At 38.9% G+C, this 12,183-nt stretch overlaps 1 protein-coding gene across 1 annotated transcript in view; it reads left to right on the forward strand.

The window, feature by feature from the left end:
* Window positions 1–12,183, forward strand: part of EIF3H (eukaryotic translation initiation factor 3 subunit H) — a 70,357-nt gene that overhangs the window by 41,045 nt on the left and 17,129 nt on the right. The window contains exon 3 of the mRNA XM_035891589.1: window positions 11,891–12,058. Within this exon, the coding sequence (XP_035747482.1) occupies window positions 11,891–12,058 (168 nt within the window). The remainder of the gene's footprint in view (window positions 1–11,890; window positions 12,059–12,183) is intronic.

A 12,183-nucleotide genomic window follows, 5' to 3' on the forward strand; every position in this document is an offset into this window, starting at 1 on the left:
CGCCCTGTATATACGTGTGTATATGTACATATATGTAAGTAAAAACAAGGAAAGCACTAAGTGATGAGAAATCTGATTTCCTTGGGAAGAAAATGGGACCTGTAGTAGCCAATTGTTCAGGTTGTCCAAGATAAGGTTGGAAGTCTGATACAGACACAGTTTTGGGATTTGGAGAATGTTAATGCGTCAGCACAGTTGGGCCGGATCTGTCTTGGCCAGCTGAAAAGTAATTTAGTTGTACCAGGTTTTACTCTTTTTGCATCCATGTGGAAAGCCTCTGAAGACTAAACAGTGCTTGTTTAAGTACTTCGGTAGATTTTTGTGTGTGAAAACAAGGATTGGCATTCTGCCCGCCCGCCCCCCAAGGGTGGCACGCTAAATTGTATTTTTCTACTCCAGATTAAGGAGTGAGCGTTCTGGTAGAAAGGCAGTGGGAACTGGAAAAAAGTTACTTTCATGGTTCTTGTGTCAAAATGGTGTAGTTGCTGCCAGTGAGCATTTCAAAACTCTGCCTGCTGGCTTTCCGTGGCACCTGTGCTGTGCTGATTCTGTGTTAAAGCATCATATTAGAGCCATTTAGAAATCTGTACTGCTATGCCTGAAACCGTACGCTTTTAAAACATTAAGTACCTTCATAATGTTTCATGAATTAAATGTTGCACATGCTACTTAATCGCTAGCTGTTGTGGCAGCAGTCAGGTAAGGGAACAGTACAATGATGTAGTAGTGATGTTCTTGAACATTTCTGAGTTGGAACTGGCTTAAAACCAAGGTTTCACCTAACGAAGCATAACATACTTCCTCAATTGATTAGCTCCAAAATTCTTAACGCATTGTTTTTCTTCTAACATTGGTGCTTAGCTGTATGGGATGAGAGGTGTTGAAATTCGGATGTCATCAGTTCTGGATGACACTTTTCTGGTCAGAACGTCACGTCTCTCATCGCTGTAAGCTCTTGCTGCCTGCTAGCATCCATGGCCACTAAATAACTTTTTGCATCTCCAACACCCTGCTAATGCTATTGCTTGTCATGTTGACATTTACATAATATTATTTGGCTTCAGGAATCGAAGGAGGCTGGTTTTCACATGCAGGCAAGGACTGCCTCTATCAGAATTTTATTTAACCTGCTGTTTCTTGGCGCAGTCAGCAGCTTCCAAAATGATTGTGCCACGGCCATTGGCAGGGAGGACTTAATAAAAAGGCATAGGTTTTCATGAGATGTGAAAATGTCTTGTCATCTAATTGCAATAATTTAGGAGTCTTCCGGCCAAATTCTTTCATGAGGTTTGAAGCACTAGTCCTACTCTTCCTCCAAAATAGAATATTTTTCTTCAAGCTCCCTAGAAAATGTTAATTGGGGTCTTCTGTTTTTGAGCCCACCTACAATCAATTTCCTTCATATGGTTTCACAAACTCCAATCTATTCTGAGAGAGAATTGAGAACAGCTCTTGGTAATCAACATGCTACAGTAAAATACTAGTGTAATGTGTATCCTTTATGAATATTTGAATATATTAAAAAAAAAAGTTATTTTAGATACTCTGTTCTGGCTCTCGTTAGGCATCAGCTAAGTATGGATCCACAACCTCCACATGTGCAACACAAGCCTTTCACTTCATCTGTAGAAATGTTTAGGTGGAGGGTTTGTTTAGTTATCCTTTCAGAAATCTGCATGTTAAGAATTTTTTGTGTTAGCACTAGGTCATGATGGTTGGTTTCCTCCCCACCTTTTAAAGAGCTGCCCAGCAGTAATAAGTGATGTTGAATATGTCCGTCTCCTGGGTACTGGTTGGATCTGTAGCTCGAGAACAGGGAACCGTCACTCAGATCTTTCTGTCTGCAAGCTAAAGAAGGGTGAAGATTTTTATTGTGGCAGGGATTGCAAACAAGAGAACTTGATTCATTTTATCTGAAAGTCAGTGCTTGGCAAAGCAAATGGCTGACCCTGGATCTTGTAGTGGAGAGATGTTTTCTCATCTATCTACTGGGTAGGACTTTGCCTAGATTCTGGCTTACTTGTACCTTGTGTGAATTAAAGTTACGTTGCTCATGGCTCGAGGATTTGGCTGACGGCAGTGAGGAGTGCACATAGATGGTGGTACAGCCGAGATCCGAGTGAAGCTGCCCGTGGTTGGAGCTTTCACATGGTTTAATCCTTGCTCTCTCAGCTAGTTGGATGGGCTGTCTCTGTGTCACCGATGGTTAAATGGCTGCCTGCTCAAATGGGCTGTGTCATGGAGAGGTGTCGGGTGGTGTTTTAAGTGTGTTGTGAGAGGTATACTGAAATGTCCTTGTGACATTGTGGTAACACTTAAATGACAACAAAGCTCCTGGTTACTGCTTTAAATGAGAGGTGAGAGTTAAGTACTTATTCCTACTGAAAAGAAAGAAGTGAATACAGCATTTTACTGCTGTTTGATCAGTGGGTAACAGCACCTGGGCTAGATAAAACTGATAGACTTTGTAAAACTGGTGTGAATGTTGGGGCTTGTGTGGGTTCCTCCTTTCTTCCTTAAGGAGAGCAGTAGATGTTAACTGTTTCAAGCCTGCCTGGTGCGTGGGGAGATCTTCCTCTGCACAAATAGGCCCCTGATGGAAGAAGCTGTAAGCCTGAGGCTGAAAACATGCTCATCTTTTTTTATTTTTTCTTTTTTTTTCTTTCCAAGTGCACTTAACATATTTGAAAGCTAGATACTTGTTTAATTTTGATTCAAAAGACATGTGTTTATGGGGGTAGCTACCATGTTGTTCTTCTGTTTTGCCAAAAAATTAGAGATTTTCTTGACTGATTCTCCCTGCCAAATGTTTAACAGTGTTATCCCTACATGATGGGCTGATGGGGGTCACAGAAAACAAATAGCTTGTGTAACTTTCAACTGAAGAAACAGTCTGTAGCAATGATGTTTCTTTTAATGATTCCTCATTTATTGTAAGGACAATTCAGGAAAAATGTTGTGTGGGAGCTGTGTCTGCTTCAGTGTTTGGACCACATTTTGTGAGCTTGAAAATTCAGAACAGTGTGAGACATTTTTCAAAACAGACGTGGATATTTAATGCCAAGGCATCAGAAAACCACTTGCTTCATTGTATCTGGTAGGACTAGATGGGGGTTTTGGCTTTAAGTAAGCTCTTGAAGATGTCCCTCCTCTTCCCCCTGCCCTTTGAATTTTTGCAATCCAAACACTTAAGAGCGGGACGAGATACTCAAACTCATCCTCATACTTAACAAAAACTCATACTCAAGCTTTACAGAAAAGAAAAATCTTTTTCGGCTTTTCAAGGGGAGAAGGGGGATTTAAAAGCCCCCAAACCCCTTATGTGAAGTCATTATTGGTTTATTTCACTTTTTGAAAAGTTATTAACAAAATGAGACTGACTTTCTTGTGATGTATACTGTATGACATTACTGATTTTCACAGTGCAGTGATTGCTAAGTTGTTTTTGTTTCAGTGTCTGTCCCCATTCTGCTTTCAAATTGTTGAATATGACTATCTGTGTTAAATTAAAAAAGTAGAATTGACTGTGTAATTCATTAATCTTTAAACATTTCCAATTTTTTCCAGATACTTTAATAACCTCTCTGAGCATTTATGTAATACAAAATTTCATAAAAATACATTAATCTGATTGACATTTATATAGGAAAGGAATTAGATTTTTACCACATGCTTTTGTGTTATTGTATGCTTAATTGCTTTGTAACTTGTACCACTATGGTAGGTATGTTGATAATATTTTGTAAAGAAAGAACTTTTACCTCACTAGAGTAAGCAAGCAAAAATCAGTGGCCAGTGAAGAAACTTAAGGAAATCTTACTAAACTTCTTAAAATTTATTTTGTTTTTTAAAGGAGGTGCTTAGTCAAATACGAGGTTACTCACACATACAGTTGGGTTTTGACCATGCTGATTCCTTTTCATGCTTTTAATTCTACTTTGCATTTTAGCAGCTGGAATGGTACTCATTGGACAAAAGTTGTACAAGTAAAGGCTTCAAGGTGCTGAAGTTCATGGGAATGCACTCCTAACAGAAAACATTTGATGGTTTCATTAGGCTTTTGATGTTTATTAGGAAATGAGATAGCATCTTCTTGCTATCAAGGACAGCAAGAATTAAGTTGCCTCAATGGCATTTTTAGTGGTATAATTTATTGCCGTCATGACAATGTAGGCCGACTGAAACTTTTTTTTCTTGATAAAGATTTTAATCTTGTATCAAATCCATCTTCAGTCAACATAAAAATAATAGTGTAGTAAGCCAAATGGATACTTAGATACAGATAATCGTGTTTACCTGCCGTATAGGAGGAGATTGAGGTTTAAGTGGTGAGTGTTCGTAAGATAGGGTGAAGATGGAGCTTTCTATATAAATGCCAAGAAAACTACTCCAAATATATGGCAGAAACCCTTCAAAATATGTTGTATTTTCTTCTGGTGGTTACTTCTTAAAGATCATAGTCAACAAAATAGTAGAATTATGTTGCTTGATTTCAACTTTAATTTCAAGATGCAAGTTTAAAATGGATTTCTGAATTTAAAACCCGCTTTTAGAAGACCAAAGTGTTTTAATATTTCTGGAGGATAGTATTATAATGCTTTTGTCCTTTGCAGTAATGTTGCATAACTTAGACAGTTGTGCAAGTTATCTTGACAGTCCTGCCCATCATCTTTAGACTATTCTTGAGGTGCGGGTGTGTTTATTTAAAAACAGCACAAGTTTCCACTATTTTGAGTTGTGTGTAGAGAATTGTGCGGTCAGTAAGGTTTATTTAGTTTGTCCAAAGGCTTATCTGAGTGTTTGCTCATGTGTTAATAAAACGATATGATTGCTTGATTTGGTTTGATTGCCTCCTAATTCAGCAGTTATGTGCTTAGACCAGAGCCTCAAGCTTGCTGTCAGAAAACACTGGGTGAGTGCCAGCACATGTGCAGGAAGTGGTGTGCTTCCATTTGCTGCTTTCCCGTCGTCCCGTCACGCACATCCCCGTGCTCCCCGTTCCCTTGTTTTACTCCTTTTCTCTGAAAACTTGTCCTCATCCTCCTTTATTCCCACCAGCGACAGAGCTACCCTTTCCATCCTTGCCCTGCTTTGGTAGGTGGTGTGTCCTCGTGCTGGCCCATGTCTTGGAGCCACCTCTGTAAAGCAAGGAGTTAGTGACAGGCAGTCATGGCGGGCATCGGTGTGGTGTCCCACGCTCCAAGACAGTTACCTCTGCCCGTGCTGCCGAGCCGCTGGTCATCAACTCTGGTGGAGACTATGCGCAGGCAACTGCTCTCTAAACTGGTAATAAACAACGGTCTGGAGATACAGGCTTACACCTTGGGTAAGTATCTCCAGACGGAAGCGCTCAAACATGTTGTATTTTTATTATGTTCCTGTTATTTTTCACTGTTCACCTACTGATGGTGATATCTCCTCTGGGTGTCCCATACTTCTGTAGAGCACAATTAATATCCCACAGTGCTGCAGTAAAACTAACATTGAATTGTGACCAGGGTTAAAAATGAATGAGTTCACTGAGCATACACAGTGAATAGCTACTTTAGAGTTTTCTCTCTTCTGTTTCTCCCCTTCTTTCTCATAAAATGAAGGACTTTTTGCTTTAGAAAGCATCAAGGCACTAGCAAAGCCTCAGTTGTTGTAATGAGCTTCTACTCATGGAAGACAATTGGGCTGGCTCTTACCAGGGCAGTAGCATCAGTGGCATAGATGGAGGCAATGGCTACAGATTTGCTTTCAATTAATCCCATAGTCTATAAAGAAAATGCAGGTTTGTAAAGTGTGCTTTTCAGGTGGTGTGGAGTTTTTGCACCACAGTTGCTAACTTATTAAAATGTAACAATTCCTTAAGAAAGATTTAATCCACTTTGGGCAAATATGTTCTGCCTTTTTTTTATCCTTGAATTTAGCAATTAAAATGGAGTTGAATTAAGTCTTTTGACTCACTTTCGTTTTTGTGGTCTTGTGATTGACTATGACTCTTGGACTTTTGCCTATTTTCAGGTGATTTTTTCCCATCCAGCTACTCACAGGCCCCGGTCTGCTTAGCTTCCAAGTTTAGGGGAGATCAGGTGCTTTCAGCACAGTATAGCAGAAGTGCATAAAATAGAGTACTGTTTTGTAACCCTGACTTGATATTTCAGAGGAGGAAATGAATATTATTGAGGAAGGCAATATTTACTTTTAATTTTTTTTCTCCCTGAATAGGAGAATTGTTGAGTTCCTGAGCTTGTGCATTTGTCTTGAGAGAAGTGTGTGGGGGGTTGGATATAGATAAAAATCTGCAAATATGTGCATGCATATGTGTTGCACACTTAAGCTTAAGAAATACATTTCAGGAGTATCTAAAGGCTTTTTCAGATAAAACCTTGCCTTTGCTGGAATTAACTGTGAATTCTTGTTTCTCTTTGCCCATCCCTTTTATTTGTATTTTTTTAACCAGAATAAGCTGGCTGTGGTACTAATTATATTTGTATCTTCACAATTGGAATTGTTATCAATAGATGCAGTCATTGTGATTCATAGTTTTTTAGACAATTAATTGAGATTGTGTGTGTGGAGGGAAACGAATTAATCTGTTGTCTCCATAATTCTCTGTGCTTAATTAAATCAAATAAATCAATTTTCCTTCTTTTCAAATGCATACGCTGGTTCCTTGAACTAGCATCTGCTAACTTGTTTTAGTCATTGAAGATACTGTCTGAAGCATACATGTGGTTTGGCAAAGCTTAATATGTATAGAAAAAATAGAATTTTTTGTGCTGCTAAAAAATACCATGTAGTGTATAGCACTTGTTCAATACGCATGCTACCACATGGTAGCACTTCAAAAGAGACAAATTATTGCCTTAAAAATACTATATGCATTAGTATGCTGCTATAGAAGGAATATTTTAGCTGTTTTTCAATACGGTTTGACCAGAATAACCAAAATTTGCTATGTTCATGTTATGAGCCAGTTAAATTCAGAGAGGTGTTAGTGCAGAGGCTGGATGCTGTTTCTTCTGATGGACTTTTGTGTCCCTTGGAAAGTATGCTCAGTCGTAAGTAAATTTTAGTTAGTGACATCCCTAGTTCATGTGTCTTCTGGCTGCCCAAGGTTCAGCGAGGAAACAGTATTCATCCTCAGATACTCCAGAGGCTCTTTTTGAGGAGGCTGTTGTGGGTGAGGGAGCAGCCAAGGTCTACCTTGTTCTTGTCAGTGACCTGCCCTCATGCAGTCATGTAACTTCTGCCGTTTGACTTCAGTTTTAAGGACGAATTCATGAAACGTGAGTCAAGACAAACACTTAATTATGAAATCCAGGTGGAAGGCTGTTCAGATGTTAGTGGTTCGTAGCACAGAGTTGGTTGTTACCTCCTTTGGTAGTGCTGCCTGTGTCCAATGTGGGCTGCAGTGAGTTGGGTGAGCAGCAATGTGAAACCCGTTTGTGGTACATGATACTGGGTGCGAGGGTCTTCCACGTTGGTGGGGCTTGGCTTTCTAGGAGATATGTTGGTTGCTGATCTTGATATGCCTTAAGAAATCTGTGCTTAACTTAAAATATGTTTTGGAAATTAAGGCCTTGAGCATCTGAGGTGCCATCAAATGTATTGCCTCCAGGCCATCTTTGATCAGGGGTTCACATGTCATAATATTTACCAGCAGTCTGAATGTGGCCAGGCTGAAATGCATCTCATCTGGTGGTAACGATAACTATTTAAGGACTAAATTTCGGCAACACGTACATTGATATGTGGCCTCCTGAGAGCTGGATTTTAATGAATTGTTTATAAAGAAATAAAAATAATACCATTTTAGTGATAAATACACTTGCATCATGTATCAGGTTGCTACAAGGGCACTTGTTTTGGAAGCGTTTTAGAAATAAGCTGTTCTTTCAAGAAGGATGTGAATTTGCCAGTTGTTTGTCTGGTGTATTAGATTTGTTTGCATTTTAAAATCACCACATTTTCTAACTTTTTTCAGTGCCTTAGTTGATTTGACTTATTCTTAAATTAGGTTTTCAAATAGTGAAGTTATTGACCGAGGGTATTTTAAGGTATTTACAGGACATGGCTGAGTTGTCCCAGTGTTGAACAGGTCATCGCATTAGTGTTCAGTTCTTGGCCTTGTCTCTGATTTATTATATAATTTGGGGTGTTATTTTCTTATTGATTAGGTAGGTATATACCTCCTATATGTTAAAGCCCAGATAAAGTTTCTAATGTTTCCAGTACTTTTTAGAAAAGGAAAAAGTGTTTATGTAATTTTAGTATTTTCTTTAATATTTTACAAGTTTGTTAAAAGGTAGTTGAATTCAGGAGAAAAAAATACCCACCAAACTACAGTAACAGGGTTTTACTGTTTTCAGTTGGGGGGCTTTGTTAGTACAAATCCACACAAGTCAGTCATACTCAAGCAAAACACCCATGGTGTGTAGGTCTGCATTTTTTCTGCTTTAGCCAAATCATAGTAACACTTTCTAGCTGCATTAATATTCCCCCCACCCCCATTTGTTTGCAAACTAACAACAAAAATGCCCCTTCAGAGGAAGGAAGGTTTTTTAATAATAGCAAAAATAAAAAAAATCCACCCCAGAGAGGTGCTGAGGAGGTGCACGATGGCTCAGGAGGGAGAGGCGGCGTGTGCTCATGCAAGCAGCACACTGAGAAGTGGAAGCGTGGCTGTTGGCATTCCTCATCGTGAAGGATGCTCCTGAACAAGTAATTTGCTTAAAAACCTAGGTGCACTGTTTAAAAGTGGGGGAGAGCGGGGAAACGTTGTGGTCTGGCTGTTCCCCTGCCCTTTTTCCTTGCTCACCTCAGTTCTGGGCACTCGCAGCCCGAGTGGCCCTTTTTAGTGGCACCTTTGCGGCGGGGCTTGGGAAGGACTATGACTTGGAACGGTGAACTCCTCGTTAGAAGGACGGCATGAGCGTCCCAATCTGCAGTTTGAGGTCTGGGTAGAAGGAGAGAGCTCTTGCCTAGTCTTTGCTAAACTTTAGGTAAAAAGATGATGTTCTGTACAAAAGATGTAAAGAAACAGTGGTAACGGTATCAAAAGCAACTTGGGGGCTGTTACCCATTTGTGCAAGTTGGCAGCTTGTTGGAGCTATCTAACTACTAATACACGTTATAAAATATATATGTTTGGTTAAAAGAGTTTCCATTTCTCCCTGGTGGGGACTGCATCATGTTTTAATTTCTGCAGTTGTTTTCCCAAGGCAGAGATGTTAGCTATTGATGCTTTATTGGCTCTTTGAGATTTTTTTCCACTATTGCCTTCATTATCATCTAACTGCTAACAGTCATGAGAGGAGGAATTGCTGACTTGAAATCTGGATGGTTTTCAGTGAGTCCTTTTTCTTTTAGACGATACTGCTTACACTTATCTTCAGTTACATATTGCTGGTTACACCGTGTTCAAGGAAAGAAGTCCTGGAACTTGGTTACCAGCTACCTCTTAGATGAACACTTTTAAAAGCGCGATACACCTTTATTCAGGTTGAAGAGCTAGATGTTTTCTTAAAGTATTCCCTCTCTTTACTTTAACATTACACCTCCTAAGGGAAAAATTATCTGAATGGGTCAATGGTCAACCACATGATTTCATAGGTATCTACATACAAGTACCTTTTTACCATCATTACGTGACCACCTCTACTTTGACAGTGTTCTTGTTTACAAGAGAATTGCCATGGCAAGGAGCAGTCTAGCACAGCTGTCTAAAAATCCATGTTTAACTTAATTATAAAAAAAAAGTTTTATCTCTTTCAGCTGCTTTTGAAAATCCCTTTCTAGTTTTTCATTTTCATGACTTCATTTGGCTAGAAAGGCTCTAACCATAATTTCATGTTTTAGCATGTTGTAGCACGTCATGTCAAAAGCAAGTCTTACTTGCTTTTCACACAGATACATCTTTGAAAAGCTTCTTTTAACCCAAATACTTTATTCTAGCTACATTTAATAAATGGATCATATCATGGTCACAGCAGGAGTCTTTTCGTTTGTGCTGGGGATGGTCTGTGTTCTTTAATTGTAAAAATTAGGAACTTAACATCTTCCCCACCAAAAAAAAACCCAACAAAACCTTTAAGTTTAAGGACTGAGCTGCTTTGACAAGCTAGATCTTTGCTTTGCTTTTGTGAGAAACAGTGAGATGCTACCTGCTAAAGCATCAGAGCTGCTGTGCGAGGAGTATGCTTGAAACTGGCCTCTGTTTTTGGCAGTGGTGCAATGAAAGCGGGAGTAAAATTTATTTTGATCTGGCATGGGGGAAGGTTTTTTCATCCTGACTGTAAACCAGCTGTCTGATCTGTTCTGATGGCTGGCTGTTCTGAAGAGTGCAGTGGCATCTTTAGATTTGCCTTGGTTTAAAGACAGCCAAACGGTGCAGGCCTTTTCTTTGCTTGTGGTGTGTTATGACCTCCAGACTGTAGCCTGGATGGTTTTGGGGTGCTGTATTATCACGGTGACCTGGGTGAAAGACAAATTGCAAGGCATTTCTATTAAGATATTAAGAAATAGAATGCAAGCACCAACATACGCTGATGGAAAAAGTCTGCAAGGGTTTATAGAAGTGTACGTAGATCACTTTAAAAATAGTAAGATATGGCAATTTAATGAAAAGGGCAAACAGACTGCAGAATGTAGTTTGTGCTGTAAGGGTGATAAGTTGGAAAAATATTTGTCCAATCTTGAGAAATGTCTCCTCATATCTTTAAAGAATATGGTTGGATTTTTTTTTGTCTTGAAAGGATACGAAGTGGGGTCTGAAAATGTAGCACATACTGTTCTTTAATTAATTTATGTTGCTTTCCTTTATAATGAATATCATATTTTCAACTGCACAAGAAGCCTTGAAAAAAATCAACAAAAATGAATGTATAGGAGGGGGTTGTTTTTATCTTTGTAAATTTTGCAGCTGCAGACAAAAGTTAAGGGGGGGCTGTGTAGTGTTGTTGCATTTGATTTCCTATCAGTTGGCCCTGAACGTTGGTTCATCTGATAATCATGCTGAAATCTGTTTCCTTAAATGTAACCAGCAGGCACAGTGTCTGTCTGTTTAAAAGGTCTGATAAGTGATAAGGTGTGTTGATCTGCTCGATGGGATTATGTTAAACATTCCTGAATAGAATTCTGTTCCATCAAGGCGATCTGTTTGAATGAAGCATTTAGTAGAACCAGAATTTATGCATTGGTACAATGAAACGTTACAGCTGTTGGTGTAAAAAGCCTGACAAAAAATGTTCCTTACTGTCTAAGGTAACTTACTGTATATAAATATGTGTGTGTGTTATGTATAATACATACATACAGGCATACTTATGCGTTTGTATACACGTAAAAAGAAGAAATAGTGTTGAAAATTTGAAGATAAATGCCGTCAAAACTATCTGACAGCTGTAGCTAGTTCCCCAAACCCTAATACTGAAAATGCAGTTTTACGTTGTGAAAAAGACATAAATAATTTCTCTTCCATTTCACATACTGATGAAATAATTCTCCTTTTGATTCCAAAAGTTATTCTGGACAGTATTACATCTTAAATCACAATATTTCTTTGTTACTAAATGGTAAAATGTTACTGCTTAACGAAACCCAGTATCAGAATTTTTTTTTATGAATGAGCAAGGTAATACGCACTGTAAATGACGTGTAACAGTGTGTTGATCACTTTAGCAATTAACTGCAGCTGGAAAAAGTCTGCTTACTCAGGCTCGTCTTACTCTCATTCTCTGAGGAAGCTCTGGGTTTTAATGAAGACAGTCCAGCAGTGAATAAACAAACTTCTACTCAGTTGCAAAATGAAAATAAAATACAATTTACTTATTTAATATCAGTCTCTCAAAATAGTACAGATTGTGCAAGTTTACTTTTTAAACATACTTTTTATTTAATCTAGTCCAATACCAGATGGAAATGATGCGAAGCCTTCGCCACGTAAACATTGATCATCTTCACGTTGGCTGGTACCAGTCCACGTACTATGGCTCTTTTGTCACTCGTGCCCTCCTGGACTCCCAGTTCAGTTACCAGCACGCAATTGAGGAGTCTGTAGTTCTCATTTACGGTTAGTATGAGGTTTCCTTTATTATTCTTTTCCCCTCTTAATATTATTACTACTATTTTTGTATTCTGTCTTTTGCCTGTAAGAGTAGCCTGGCAGGCCCTTTCGAGTAAATACCAACCCTGTGT

Source organism: Egretta garzetta, unplaced genomic scaffold (assembly GCF_000687185.1).
Source record: "Egretta garzetta isolate BGI_Z169 unplaced genomic scaffold, ASM68718v1 scaffold13, whole genome shotgun sequence".
Classification (NCBI taxonomy): Eukaryota; Metazoa; Chordata; class Aves; order Pelecaniformes; family Ardeidae; genus Egretta; species Egretta garzetta.